This window comes from Watersipora subatra, chromosome 3 (genome assembly GCF_963576615.1).
Source record: "Watersipora subatra chromosome 3, tzWatSuba1.1, whole genome shotgun sequence".
NCBI classification, from domain to species: Eukaryota; Metazoa; Bryozoa; class Gymnolaemata; order Cheilostomatida; family Watersiporidae; genus Watersipora; species Watersipora subatra.
The window spans coordinates 44,710,219-44,726,411 of NC_088710.1; the positions used below are offsets into that span (position 1 = coordinate 44,710,219).

The 16,193-nt window shown below is 37.3% G+C and overlaps 2 protein-coding genes across 2 annotated transcripts; one reads left to right on the forward strand and one right to left on the reverse strand.

The window, feature by feature from the left end:
- The first annotated feature begins 690 nt into the window (after window positions 1–690).
- LOC137391567 (uncharacterized) lies at window positions 691–11,052 on the forward strand. Its single transcript, XM_068078078.1, has 4 exons — window positions 691–799; window positions 886–987; window positions 9,524–9,659; window positions 10,268–11,052. The coding sequence occupies exons 2-4, from the start codon at window positions 900–902 to the stop codon at window positions 10,401–10,403; spliced, it is 360 nt and encodes a 119-aa protein (XP_067934179.1). The 5' UTR covers window positions 691–799; window positions 886–899; the 3' UTR covers window positions 10,404–11,052.
- A 2,044-nt stretch (window positions 11,053–13,096) lies between these two features.
- Window positions 13,097–15,866, reverse strand: LOC137390636 (galactoside alpha-(1,2)-fucosyltransferase 1-like). Its single transcript, XM_068076963.1, has 2 exons — window positions 15,581–15,866; window positions 13,097–14,298 (listed from the first exon to the last, which is right to left on the reverse strand). Exons 1-2 carry the CDS (start codon window positions 15,864–15,866, stop codon window positions 13,454–13,456), a joined length of 1,131 nt encoding a protein of 376 aa, XP_067933064.1. The 3' UTR covers window positions 13,097–13,453.
- Between the last annotated feature and the right edge of the window lie 327 nt (window positions 15,867–16,193).

Below are 16,193 nucleotides of genomic sequence, written 5' to 3' on the forward strand. Positions count from 1 at the left end.
TCAAATTCACACGAACAAAACAAAATACAATGGAATATTTAACCACATCACATGTAAAATCTGGTCTGTGATGACATCTGTTGGTTACTTAGAATTTATTATCAGTCAATAGTGATTGAATCATCAAATTAATGTGGACATCGTTCTTGATATTCAACGACAATGAAATAATGGCTATCGTGGTGAACGAACGATGTTTTCGGTTTGATCATGAAAATAATTAGTTCTGCTTTCCTAGCAATAGTTGTAAATAATTCCAGATGGTTGAATTTATAATGGTCAACGCGTTCAGTTACCGTTTCTATCTGTTGAGATGATAAAACTACTAAATCACTTGAGGTTAGTCGCTCGGGCACGCAACACACGGTCCTAGTTTTGTCCGCTATTACTAAGCAAACTGACGGATTGTGACGTTTTTAGTTCAATTATCCAATCACAGTTTGTGAAATTCCTTGTCACAATGGCAACAGTGATCGGCTTGTTTATTACGCCTCCGCCATTTGATGAGATGTAATTTAAGCATGAAAGTATATAAGTAACAAGGTTACAGAGTGCAACGTTCAAACAGGCAATTTATAAATATTGAAAAATCTTTTACATGCATCATATTGCATAAGTTGAGAAAAATAATAACAACTCACAATTGAGTTACTCTGCTCCTAGACTATAGTGGACTAATCTTTATTTGGAGTACAAAATCGGAATCGGCGTGTCTGATTTACCTAGTAAATACAATAAAAGTTGTTCGTGACAGTTATGGTTTAAGCAGTCGCCTATAAAAACAACTGAGAGAAAAATTGTAAGAAGTAGTTTCCGAACCATTTAGTTTTCAGGATAGCGTTTCTATAGTTAATTAGTTTTGCTGATTACGCTTTTTTATTCTAGGAACCACGGTTAGTATGAATATCGGTGGGATAATCGGAGGGGTGATTGGAGGACTCTGTTTTCTTATTTTTGCTATCATCCTTCCTATCTGCAAATATGTAGGTAAGTTGAAGGTAAAATCAGTAGAAAGGAGCAAACATAGTTTTACGAGAAAAGATTGTAAGTTTGTCCTTAAGTATATGACATTGTAATAAGACGATGTTACATAATCTATTGATACAGTAATCCTACTTCTCACGGGCTATATTTTAGAGCTCCCAGTGAAATGAGGATTTCTGTATAATACAAACTAGATTGTTTTGAAGTATGAGCTATAACTAGAGCACCTCGAAGTATGAGCTATAACTAGAGCACCTCGAAGTATGAGCTATAACTAGAGCACCTCGAAGTATGAGCTATAACTAGAGCACCTCGAAGTATGAGCTATAACTAGAGCACCTCGAAGTATGAGCTATAACTAGAGCACCTCGAAGTATGAGCTATAATTAGAGCACCTCGAAGTATGAGCTATAACTAGAGCACCTCGAAGTATGAGCTATAACTAGAGCACCTCGAAGTATGAGCTATAACTAGAGCACCTCGAAGTATGAGCTGTAACTAGAGCACCTCGAAGTATGAGCTATAACTAGAGCACCTCGAAGTATGAGCTATAACTAGAGCACCTCGAAGTATGAGCTATAACTAGAGCACCTCGAAGTATGAGCTATAATTAGAGCACCTCGAAGTATGAGCTATAACTAGAGCACCTCGAAGTATGAGCTATAACTAGAGCACCTCGAAGTATGAGCTATAACTAGAGCACCTCGAAGTATGAGCTATAACTAGAGCACCTCGAAGTATGAGCTATAACTAGAGCACCTCGAAGTATGAGCTATAACTAGAGCACCTCGAAGTATGAGCTATAACTAAAGCACCTCGAAGTATGAGCTATAACTAGAGCACCTCGAAGTATGAGCTATAACTAGAGCACCTCGAAGTATGAGCTATAACTAGAGCACCTCGAAGTATGAGCTTTAACTCGAGCACCTCGAAGTATGAGCTATAACTAGAGCACCTCGAAGTATGAGCTATAACTAGAGCACCTCGAAGTATGAGCTATAATTAGAGCACCTCGAAGTATGAGCTATAACTAGAGCACCTCGAAGTATGAGCTATAACTAGAGCACCTCGAAGTATGAGCTATAACTAGAGCACCTCGAAGTATGAGCTGTAACTAGAGCACCTCGAAGTATGAGCTATAACTAGAGCACCTCGAAGTATGAGCTATAACTAGAGCACCTCGAAGTATGAGCTGTAACTAGAGCACCTCGAAGTATGAGCTATAACTAGAGCACCTCGAAGTATGAGCTATAACTAGAGCACCTCGAAGTATGAGCTATAACTAAAGCACCTCGAAGTATGAGCTATAACTAGAGCACCTCGAAGTATGAGCTATAACTAGAGCACCTCGAAGTATGAGCTATAACTAGAGCACCTCGAAGTATGAGCTATAACTAGAGCACCTCGAAGTATGAGCTATAACTAGAGCACCTCGAAGTATGAGCTATAACTAGAGCACCTCGAAGTATGAGCTATAACTAGAGCACCTCGAAGTATGAGCTATAACTAAAGCACCTCGAAGTATGAGCTATAACTAGAGCACCTCGAAGTATGAGCTATAACTAGAGCACCTCGAAGTATGAGCTATAACTAGAGCACCTCGAAGTATGAGCTATAACTAGAGCACCTCGAAGTATGAGCTATAACTAGAGCACCTCGAAGTATGAGCTATAATTAGAGCACCTCGAAGTATGAGCTATAACTAGAGCACCTCGAAGTATGAGCTATAACTAGAGCACCTCGAAGTATGAGCTATAATTAGAGCACCTCGAAGTATGAGCTATAATTAGAGCACCTCGAAGTATGAGCTTTAACTCGAGCACCTCGAAGTATGAGCTATAACTAGAGCACCTCGAAGTATGAGCTATAACTAGAGCACCTCGAAGTATGAGCTATAACTAGAGCACCTCGAAGTATGAGCTATAACTAGAGCACCTCGAAGTATGAGCTATAACTAGAGCACCTCGAAGTATGAGCTATAACTAGAGCACCTCGAAGTATGAGCTATAACTAGAGCACCTCGAAGTATGAGCTATAACTAAAGCACCTCGAAGTATGAGCTATAACTAGAACACCTCGAAGTATGAGCTATAACTAGAGCACCTCGGAGTATGAGCTATAACTAGAGCACCTCGAAGTATGAGCTATAATTAGAGCACCTCGAAGTATGAGCTATAACTAGAGCACCTCGAAGTATAAGCTATAACTAGAGCACCTCGAAGTATGAGCTATAACTAGAGCACCTCGAAGTATGAGCTATAACTAGAGCACCTCGAAGTATGAGCTATAACTAGAGCACCTCGAAGTATGAGCTATAACTAGAGCACCTCGAAGTATGAGCTATAATTAGAGCACCTCGAAGTATGAGCTATAATTAGAGCACCTCGAAGTATAAGCTATAACTAGAGCACCTCGAAGTATGAGCTATAACTAGAGCACCTCGAAGTATGAGCTATAACTAGAGCACCTCGAAGTATGAGCTATAACTAGAGTACCTCGAAGTATGAGCTATAACTAGAGCACCTCGAAGTATGAGCTTTAACTAGAGCACCTCAAAGTATGAGCTATAACTAGAGCACCTCGAAGTATGAGCTATAACTAGAGCACCTCGAAGTATGAGCTATAACTAGAGCACCTCGAAGTATGAGCTATAATTAGAGCACCTCGAAGTATGAGCTATAACTAGAGCACCTCGAAGTATGAGCTATAACTAGAGCACCTCGAAGTATGAGCTATAACTAGAGCACCTCGAAGTATGAGCTATAATTAGAGCACCTCGAAGTATGAGCTATAATTAGAGCACCTCGAAGTATGAGCTATAACTAGAGCACCTCGAAGTATGAGCTATAACTAGAGCACCTCGAAGTATGAGCTATAATTAGAGCACCTCGAAGTATGAGCTATAACTAGAGCACCTCGAAGTATGAGCTATAACTAGAGCACCTCGAAGTATGAGCTATAACTAGAGCACCTCGAAGTATGAGCTATAACTAGAGCACCTCGAAGTATGAGCTATAACTAGAGCACCTCGATGTATGAGCTATAACTAGAGCACCTCGAAGTATGAGCTATAACTAGAGCACCTCGAAGTATGAGCTATAACTAGAGCACCTCGAAGTATGAGCTATAACTAGAGCACCTCGAAGTATGAGCTATAACTAGAGCACCTCGAAGTATAAGCTATAACTAGAGCACCTCGAAGTATGAGCTATAACTAGAGCACCTCGAAGTATGAGCTATAACTAGAGCACCTCGAAGTATGAGCTATAACTAGAGCACCTCGAAGTATGAGCTATAACTAGAGCACCTCGAAGTATAAGCTATAACTAGAGCACCTCGAAGTATGAGCTATAACTAGAGCACCTCGAAGTATGAGCTATAACTAGAGCACCTCGAAGTATGAGCTATAACTAGAGCACCTCGAAGTATGAGCTATAACTAGAGCACCTCGAAGTATAAGCTATAACTAGAGCACCTCGAAGTATGAGCTATAATTAGAGCACCTCGAAGTATGAGCTATAACTAGAGCACCTCGAAGTATGAGCTATAACTAGAGCACCTCGAAGTATGAGCTATAACTAGAGCACCTCGAAGTATGAGCTATAACTAGAGCACCTCGAAGTATGAGCTATAACTAGAGCACCTCGAAGTATAAGCTATAACTAGAGCACCTCGAAGTATGAGCTATAACTAGAGCACCTCGAAGTATGAGCTATAACTAGAGCACCTCGAAGTATAAGCTATAACTAGAGCACCTCGAAGTATGAGCTATAACTAGAGCACCTCGAAGTATGAGCTATAACTAGAGCACCTCGAAGTATGAGCTATAATTAGAGCACCTCGAAGTATGAGCTATAACTAGAGCACCTCGAAGTATGAGCTATAACTAGAGCACCTCGAAGTATGAGCTATAACTAGAGCACCTCGAAGTATGAGCTATAACTAGAGCACCTCGAAGTATGAGCTATAACTAGAGCACCTCGAAGTATAAGCTATAACTAGAGCACCTCGAAGTATGAGCTATAATTAGAGCACCTCGAAGTATGAGCTATAATTAGAGCACCTCGAAGTATGAGCTATAACTAGAGCACCTCGAAGCGCTTAAATTGCTTTCTAAACTTTCACAATTTCTATACATGCAGAACATGTACATGTCCTTCTATATGCAGCATTCTTGTATAGTACATTGTGTATACATTGCTAAAATTTGAATGATGAAATCTGTAAGAAACTATTGAAAACTATTTAATGAAGCGCGATTAGGGCGAGAATCAAAAAGGCAAAGTCAATGCCAAATATTTTTGAGCCAAATAGATACAGGAGAACAAAATAATAGAAGGGGCTCATGGGAGATTCACTTTAGCTGAAGGAAGGACGGTCAAATTCTATTTAATAATTGAAAAGTGGTTTCAAGCTATGCTTTTAAAGGATTCAACCTTTATTTAGTTTGCTAGTTTTTTGCTAAAGGACATTCATGCCTTAGAGATGAGACTGACAGCGTATTGCTATAGGCATCCAAGTGAAAACCAAAGCCAATAGAGAGAATGCCCTTAAATCTTGTAATCATAATAAAGTGCACTGCACTGCTGTACAATTGATTGAATCTTCATTTTATTTATTTCAAGATGAAATAAATAAATACTTTTTAAACATAAGTTATAATTATTATATGAAAATGAAGAAACCCAAATGGCTGCAAAACCTGCGATGCAGTATCGCCGCTCTAGTTGAAGCTGATAAGTAGAAGGATTCGTTGTATTCTGTTGCATCGTGAACTGATTCAGTGTGCCGTGAGAGATCATCAGGTGTAATAACTATGTGTACAATTGTTCTTCATTTTGTCAAGCTGGTCGAGTGGCGCAGTTGGTAGCATGTGTACCTGTGAAACTAAATATCTGAGTTCGTTTCTCGTGCGAGGCAACCTTGTTTCCTAACTATCTTAGGCTACAGATGACCGCTGCTCTTATTATACATGTAGTACACTAGGTGAATGCCCAGTGTTGCTCGGGGGATAAAAAAGTCCTCAAAAAGAAAATTTATTTCTATTTAACATATACGTACAACATTTACTGATCTAACTTTTAAATTATTTCACGAGAAAAGTGTTTGTGCCGTTCAAATAAATTAAGAAAAAAATAAAACAAATGTAAAGATGTTTAAATGTGAAATAATTAACAAGTAACAGATAGTCTGTTATGGCTGGATAGTCTGTTATGGCTGGATAGTCTGTTATGGCTGGATAGTCTGTTATGGCTGGATAGTCTGTTATGGCTGGATAGTCTGTTATGGCTGGATAGTCTGTTATGGCTAGATAATCTGTTATGGCTAGATAATCTGTTATGGCTGGATAGTCTGTTATGGCTAGATAGTCTGTTATGGCTGGATAGTCTGTTATGGCTGGATAGTCTGTTATGGCTGGATAGTCTGTTATGGCTGGATAGTCTGTTATGGCTAGATAGTCTGTTATGGCTGGATAGTCTGTTATGGCTGGATAGTCTGTTATGGCTAGATAGTCTGTTATGGCTGGATAGTCTGTTATGGCTGGATAGTCTGTTATGGCTAGATAGTCTGTTATGGCTGGATAGTCTGTTATGGCTAGATAGTCTGTTATGGCTAGATAATCTGTTATGGCTGGATAGTCTGTTATGGCTAGATAGTCTGTTATGGCTGGATAGTCTGTTATGGCTGGATAGTCTGTTATGGCTGGATAGTCTGTTATGGCTGGATAGTCTGTTATGGCTGGATAGTCTGTTATGGCTGGATAGTCTGTTATGGCTAGATAGTCTGTTATGGCTAGATAGTCTGTTATGGCTAGATAATCTGTTATGGCTGGATAGTCTGTTATGGCTAGATAGTCTGTTATGGCTGGATAGTCTGTTATGGCTGGATAGTCTGTTATGGCTAGATAGTCTGTTATGGCTAGATAATCTGTTATGGCTGGATAGTCTGTTATGGCTAGATAGTCTGTTATGGCTGGATAGTCTGTTATGGCTGGATAGTCTGTTATGGCTGGATAGTCTGTTATGGCTGGATAGTCTGTTATGGCTGGATAGCCTGTTATGGCTGGATAGTCTGTTATGGCTGGATAGCCTGTTATGGCTAGATAGTCTGTTATGGCTAGATAGTCTGTTATGGCTGGATAGTCTGTTATGGCTGGATAGTCTGTTATGGCTAGATAGTCTGTTATGGCTGGATAGTCTGTTATGGCTGGATAGTCTGTTATGGCTAGATAGTCTGTTATGGCTGGATAGTCTGTTATGGCTAGATAGTCTGTTATGGCTAGATAGTCTGTTATGGCTAGATAATCTGTTATGGCTGGATAGTCTGTTATGGCTAGATAGTCTGTTATGGCTGGATAGTCTGTTATGGCTGGATAGTCTGTTATGGCTGGATAGTCTGTTATGGCTGGATAGTCTGTTATGGCTGGATAGTCTGTTATGGCTGGATAGTCTGTTATGCTACAATGATTGAAATGAAAGATGATTTGACATTGATATAATTATTACAAACTAAGAAAACAAAATAAAAATCATGAACATATTAAATTACAAAAATAACAATGGCTGCGTAAAAGCGTGTATAAAAAAATTACTGTTGTAACTGAAATTATCCATCCAACCTTTGGATACGATACAAAGTTTTAATGGACAATACTGGTACTTCTCGATACTGGCACAAACATAAAAATGAGATATCAGACTGTTTTTGTCGGATGCATTGTTTGACAGAGCGGAAAGAGAATGCAGATGCAATTCCTACTCGAGATAACACAACAGTCAACAAATAAAATTTTTAAATTTAATAGTTAGCTATCGTCACACGGAAGAGCCGGAAATTAGAGATGGTAAAAGGACATTTGAAGTTGAAATGTCACATTTAAAAATTACAAATTAAAAAAATAGGTACTGAACTTTGAAATAGCTTTTAAAATTTTTTAAAAAGCGTAGCAAATACAATAGGTAATATGAATTAATACTAAAGAGTGCATCTTCATTTAGTGATTAAAATCCCAGATTAGTTTGGTAAGTATTGGCTTAGCCTTGTGCTTACACGCTCTTGTTTGCAAACTTGTGGTTGCAATTTCCATGAGTTCAAATCTAGCACGATGAGCAGTTTTTGTTCCAAAAACTTGATCGCTATAACTGGACAGACAACAAACTTAGATATTTATATATAGAGGTTAACATAATACAAATCGCATGTAGTTTTAGCAGAAATGTTTGAAGTACTTGCATAATCAAGATACACAAATGACTTGGTTATGACTATTGTTGGCTAAAGCTGTACCCAGCCAATGTGTGATTTTAGTAAAGTGTAAGTAACAGAGTATATTTTAAAATGAAGATAACTTTAATGAAATTCAGAATCTAAATAGTTTTGAGACAATTTCAATCATATGCAATCAAGTTTCTAGTAGACGATGACACATCAACAATTGAGATGAGGAGACAGTGCATCAACGAATGACATGCGGTAATGACACATCGACTAATGACATGCAGTAATGGCACATCGACTCATGCGATTAAGTAATGATCCGTTGAGTAATGAGAGTAGATGTGGGCAGTGTCGATAAAACAGTAGATGAAGGTGTATTGACCAAAACAATGATTGGCAGCTTAAATCCCATTTATGATCTTTTCTTATGGTGAAGTCTGTTATATTTCAGTCGCTTAGATAAATTTTCTAAGCATCTTAATTTGTTAAGTGTTTTAAACAAATTGGTACTACTACATTCTCAAATCATTTCTTCATTCGCCACTTCATTTTCGTGTCATCAAGCAGTATTTTTAGCAAGCAGTAATTGATCAGCATACCATTGCGTCATAAAATTTAAATGTTTTTTTCAATTACTAGCAAACAAGTTTGAAACTACTTGGTTTGCTCATAGCTAGCAAAAAGTAAAAAAAACGGAGGACTTTCCTATTCAAAATGATCGCGCTACAACAAGAGAAAGCAGGTGTCTGTACAACTTTTGGAAACTTTCCAATCTACGAGTTGGTTGGGTCTCTTTTTTCATAAGGTATTAAAAGTCAGGAGGTCTATTACGGTGAAAAGGAAAAATTCGAGTTTGGCTTAGCCAATAAAAACGGTGTACTTGTTTCTGTGGCATTTCATATACTGTAGTTGTTTTATGCTGCACACTATTAGGAAGACCTGTAAGAAAACTTGGTTACATGTAGACAAACGAATCTAGGCGAATCTGTCAGTATGTATCTTCACTGTCAGAACAAAGATTTGTTGAAAATATGTATATAATATTGTCAGATGCTATTTCTATTTGCACCAGATAAAACTTGTGTAAATTGTTTGTGGTTAGAAAAAATTAACGCTCCAAACGAGTTACCAAAAAGACTTGGTGCCTAATTTGGTGTCTAATTTGGTGTATTTTTAACGACTTTATAAATCCAACACTTATAGTTAATTGAAATGTAAATTGGTAGCTTTGGTTGACTTTTAATAAACCAGCTAGTTTAATTAAAATTTTACAAGGATATTGGATGTTTTTAAATGGGGTTTTCACTCTTTGATATTTTAGCCATGAAAAAATCATCTGATCGGAGGTCAGATGCCAAAAATCAGGGGATTACCGCTTCATCCATGACCCGTCAAACACAATCCAATACTGTAATACCTGCAACTTATCCCCAGCAACTTCAGGTCATCCCACCAAGGTCAGCCCATCTTCAGCCTTATGGGCATCATCCTTCTATTGATAATCCTCAACCGCCTCCAAGAGCAGTTTGTTATCTGCAAGACTTTTAAATGTTGTTTTGAGGTGGCTTGTTTGCGCACTCGAACTTTGCACAGTTTCATTGGTAATTTATAATCGTTCACATTTCTGAACAACTACTTATATAAAGCCTTGAGCAAGCATTTAGTAGCGCACTGCTATTGGCTATGCCTGAATACAAACAGTTTCCATTTGTGTATAATGTGTATTTTAATGGGCAATTTAAAAAAAACACTTGTCTAGATTTTTATTGCTGGTCACACTCTACTGTATACTTAAGTCTGTAAAGATGAACTATGATGTCTAAGGGGCAGTTTGAAATCATAGGCATGTCTTAACTGAGGCACATTTTCATACAACGTGCAAATGACGAGCTCAAGTGAAAAATATGTTCATACGTTAATGTTGTTCGTGCTCAGCACAATTAAGGTTTTTATGGCTTTCATTTGGTTTATTAAAATTTCTACTATTGAATGCTTTTCAATCAGGTGCATGAATTCGCAGATTATTTCGCTCTTTGCTATTTAGTTATAATTGTGTACATTACAGTCCAGACACTCAGGCTTCCCTTTCACCGCCTCCAAAATATTCCTCGCTTTACCTTTCTGATGGAGAGATACCAAAGCCTGTTCAACCAGTGCAAGCTACTGATTGTACGTCTGCTCAAGTTATGCAGCAACAGTAATGTTCATGATCATACCAATCCGCACTATTAAAGGGCATGATGTATTAGTCTATCACTATTAGTCTAGTAAAGTTATTAGTCAATATTTTATCAAGTTTAACTGGTCTCTGCCTTCAAAAGTCAACGGCTGCTTCGCACCAATTATAGACTTATAAATGTCAGACTTACTTGTTTTCTTCTCTGAACAAATAACTATTTTTGAATTGAGTAAAGACTTCTATTGGCTATGTCTGGTTGAAACAAATTTTTATTTATGTGTAATGAAAATTTTTAAGGAACAAATTTTAAAGAAATCCTTTTTCTAGATTCTGTTGGTGACCTTACTCAACTGTATTACAAAGTCTCTGTAAGGATGAGCCATTGTGTCCAGAAAACAATTTGAAATCATAAGCAGATTTTAGGCTCATCACATACACCTAGCTGTATGATGACACGCAGTAGTCCCAATGCCTTCATTTACTGCAACTATAGATTAGCAAGATAGTATGTACACATTCTAGAAATAAGATTGGGAAGACAAATCTTGTGTTTGCAGTTTTGAGCGTATTATTTTAAAAAAGTTTCTGCTATGTAAATTTAAGTTTTGTTAGTTGACGCCAAATTGATTTTCAAATTTCCCTGAAAAAATGAAGTTATTTATTTACCTTCAGCATGTACACTTATTTACGTGTGAATCACTGTGAATAACTTTGCTACACTAGCAATCCTCTGCAGTGTATAAATGTGACAATGGACTATTTGAAAAGCAAAATTTATCTACAGTAAGTCATTTTCTGCTTCAGATTAGAACTACTTCCGATACAATGAATTTTGGGTTGAAAATTAAACAAGTTCGAATCATCCTGAAAACAAACCTCATTGAGTGAGACATTGAGTGTGACATTGAGTGACATATTGAGTGACACATTGAGTGATACATTGAGTGACAAGCAACCATAATATTGAGTATTGCTAAGGTACTTGTTTCTGCTTTTACCTGAATATTTAATGCATGAATCAAGCTATATGACAGAGACCATAATCTTTAAAGAATATTTTGGATGCCTTCTTGCGCTAACCAATTTTCCATAGAAGTAATCACAGATCAATCATATCACCAGTCGGCCATGAGAGTGTTCATTGGTTTTTTATCAGCCATAATTACTTCCACTACGAAATAATTATTTCATTCCAAGTATACCAAAACTCTACATTAGAGGCTAAGAGCCACAGTTTTTACTGTGTTACTACAAAGAGCCGCGGCGCATACATAATATGTATTATACGTGTAGAGGCATGAGCTACCCCAATCTCTTCTCCTCACTCTAACTTATGCACAGGCACCTCTGTTATTGTATGGTAAATGTCGCACATCAATGTGATACTGTCAAAATCTGAGTTTCACAGAACTAAATCACAGGCCAGTTATACTCAACAAGGAACACTGCACTGTCTCACAGAACTAAAACCACAGGCCATTTATACTCAACAAGGAACACTGCACTGTCTCACAAACAAACTTGGTTCAATGTCCAGTCTATGTCTACAAAGCAAGATGATTAAAAAGACATACGAAGCCTCAAAATAATTGTCCTATCTGAGAAAAAACTGCTATGTATGGCACTCAAACCTGGGAAATTTTGCTTAGCAGACTGACCAAAACCAGCTGTGCTAATTACCTAGCGTTTCGTGACAAGCGATAATTGTACACATGCTTGTGCAAATACAGGTTTGTTGTGCTTTTCATTCGAATAAGCTTTAGTGTTTTTTTGTAGACTTTTCATTCGAAAATGAAGTGTTTTTTTACTTACAAATGTAATTAGACTACCAAACTAATGTTGACTATCTACAAGTTTAGAGACAACGTTACTGGTCAGTTTTATAAGGTAAGAAACCAAATATAGAAATTAGCACTAACAGAAATGACAGTTGACAATGAAACTTTGTAGTTTTCATTAAACCACTGAAGGAAGTTCCATAGAAAAGAGAGAGTAAGAAGGAAAGAGGTAGGCCTAGCATGGAGTGACAACTTTTGACAAGATTTAACACCCTTGCTCATCCATGTTTTGCTTTCAAAAGTGTTCCAATTCTGCGCATAAGATCTGAACATACCGTATCTTAAATCATTGAGTCATATACGACTCATTTATAATGAAGTAACTAAAACTTATATATTACAAACTAAAACAGTAATGCACACAAAATCACCTTACAAATTTTATCGGAACTATCCATTTTATGACAACACACATTTTTTTCATATATTAGCAGTGTATCCATTCAGCCTGGTTGCCGGAGCTAGACTGATTTCATTTGTTCTATAAACGACGCCTGGGAAGCCCAACTACATTGCTCACTTTATAAACTAGCAATGTATTTGTATCTACGTTGTGTAGCTGAGCAAAATATAGGTACACTACGTAGATTCATTACAGCCGGCACCAATTAACATTCAAAGAAAACCTATGATAGTTTGTTTATCATTTGCCTAGGTAAATCATGTTTGAAATACATGTATATTTGTTTTGAAATGCACCGCCACAGGTTACCTTTTTTGCATTATATTAAACTTGTTTGCAGCTTCTGTAACAACCCTTCCAATACTTTACAGGCACATATTTCAAACAAAATACAATACCAAACATTTAATTAAGTTTTCCATAAACAAAACTAACATAAAATGTATCAGGAACACTCATATTTAAGGGCTTGAAACAATAACAGTTATCTTTATACTTTTACAGATATTATGACACGCCCCTTGTCATGCATAAAATATCTGCAACAATAATCCCATATCTCTGAAGAGGTAAAACAAAATCACTAAAAACCTTAGTACTTCTACATTTGCATTTTTTAACTAGATTGTCCCTAGCGTGAGATAGTGGTACAATGATACCTCTTTTGCGTTGCTAAAGCTTTGGAATCAATGCAAACGAAACGATACACTAGTTATTATACCATCAGATCTCTAAGCTAGTTGAACCGTGTGTACACAGTCTGCGAGTCACATTCTGCGAGAAGCATTTCCTTCAATGAGTCACACACTCTGCTAGCTTCTTCTTCACTTATTAGTATCCAAGAGGTAACCAATTTGGTAGGTAGAAGTTGAGGCTGTCAAATTTAGAATAAAACTCGGAACCTGGTCTAGCAAAATTGGAAAAATAGTATGTTTCGCCATTGGCTAGCCATGCAGCCCAAAAGCCATAACTGCCACCACTGATAATACTGTGGTTGCAGCTTGCCAAACATGCCAAGTCCTGAAACCTTGTACCAGTTGACCAATAAATCCTCACGTTTGCTTCCCGAAGCATCTCTTTGGCAGCGCTTATCGTGTCGGAAGCAGCAATGTATATTAATGAACCAGAATGGTTAAACCTCTTTTGCACAACGTCAATCGCTTTTCTATAGAACATTTTACTCGCTCTTTGATATCCATATTTGACGAAAGGCTCCGAATCAAGGTCACCAATTCGCATGTGCAGCCCTATAAATATGGGGTTAGAAAGATTGAACGCAAGCGAAGCATTTCTCAGGACTGCATTCGCATAAGTAACGTAGGTTTTCTTGAACCTGAACATTTCCCTAACAGCTTTTTGGCTCCTCTCATCTACAAAATATTTCCAGCTTTGTCTGAAGCCAGAGATAGAAATATTCTGATCATATGAAGGTTGTACAGCTCCGTAGGTTGTAAACCCTTTTTCCACATCTGTTTTCCAAGCCACTATCACATGATATGGCAGCACTGGTATAGAAGTTTGAATTCTGATAAACACTTCATGTAAAGAAGAAAGCCAGGTGCAATTCTCCCTATCATGAGGTAATACGAAGCCAATATTCCATAGAGCTGCTGCCCCTACTGCCGCTGCGATCATAAACATTTTGTTACCCAGTCTTTCCAGGCCGCAGATCCAATCTAAAATGAAAAACCTTGGTCATAAAAATCATTAAGTGAAAAGTTTCCTCACCAGAAACAAAATCTTCAATAAAATATGCTACAAAAAGCATTACAGGTATATAACTTGGGTGGACTTGACTCCTTGAACAAGTCTAGCATACAACTGCAAACAATACCGTAAAAATCAAAACTGCTTTGTAGAATCAGGCTCTAATTATTGGCTACTGGTACTCTAGCGGCATGGTCACATGGCATGTTTAGAGGCTCGATGCAAATCAGCTCCCCATCCTGATAAGGCAATGAAGCAATGGCATATGTCTCTTCGTTTATGAAAGAAAGAAATTAATGAGTTGAGAGAAATTACAACTATATTGGTTATGAATGAATGCAGTTTGATACCCTTATCAATAATATGCTACTTCTATAGCTAGTATGAATCTAATTCAAGCTATACAAATTCACAGTAGGAGTGAATTATGACTTGTCAAGCTACAAAGAACATTTTTTCACCAGGAATAGTCAGACCTGATACAAGCATTGACAATATAAATGAGAATTTACCATTTTTACAGTTTTCACATTGAAGCGTGAGGGGACAGTTCACACTAACAAGCAGATCTCTGGCTGCATTACTAATTAGAAATCTGTTACCTGGTTTATTAGCCACTCTCAATGGTTTTTACTAGCGCAGCTTCGTGATTGGATGAGCCGTAATAAAACAGTTGAACACTGGCAGGCTACTACTTGGGTACTAGTATCAAATTGAATTACTCAACTGGGGCCCAGTCAGTAACAAACAAAAAGTAGGTGTATTACAAATATGCGCAACTTACAAACTTTACTGTAAAGTGAAGTATCTGAAAGTTACATTATAACTTATATGTTAGCTGATTTACTGTAAGCTCAATTACTTGATTTTAGATTCTAATTTTGAGCATTTGCTATGTTAAAAGTTTTAAAACAGTTAATTAACTCAACCAACTCAGTTATCCGGGCTGAAAAGCATAGAGAAATGATGTTTTACGATATTTACTCACAGCCAAGGTAACTTTGTTAATGTTTTATATTCAGATGAGCTGAATTAAGCACGAATGATACATCTTTACATGTTTCGAGCAAATTTAACTGATGAAATACAATACCTTAAATTGTTTCTACTAACCAAATATTTTCTAGCCTTTAGCTAGTGCCAAGGTTATCATGAAAAAGATCTTGAAAGAACAATAAAATCATAAGTACATGTCTTTATCTATATATCTATTAGGCAGGTGGATAGATGTTTTATTCCTTAGACACTTACCTGGATGAACAGATATGAGACGTTTCCCAGCCAGACATGTATTACATTTTTCTAACTGAAAAAGATAATTAACAGAATGCTCATGTGTGATAAGAGAGGTATTCAAAGTTGGTTTTACTCGATCCTCATTCCTACTGCACTCGTTGCCACAGGCAGCCGACACCTGCGGTTCTGAAAGATCTGCCAATGAAGTGTTCTGTGATAGGCTTTTATAGAAGTGATTGAAGTACGTGTAGGATGCAGCCAACATCAAAGCCAAAAGCAGAATGTATCTTTTCTTTGCCATAACTGAGGCTAGATCTACAAACAGAAAAGTGATAAAAAAGTGTTGGAATGAAAAATATATTTATTACCAAAAAAGAACTTTGCGTGTAATTTGTCAATGCCCCGAATCAAAAAGCTTCCATTTTATATTATGTTGTTCTTAAAAAAGACACTTATGATATCTCAAACAGCTCCTGCTCTAAGGTTGATTTTGCAAAATAAATTGACATACTGACATTGACAAATTAACAGGCAATTGACATTGCCCGGGATATCCCTCATTTTCAATCAGACAGTCCGCAGTGTGCGTGTAGATATTCAACACAAACTGCTAAACTGCTTTCACGAC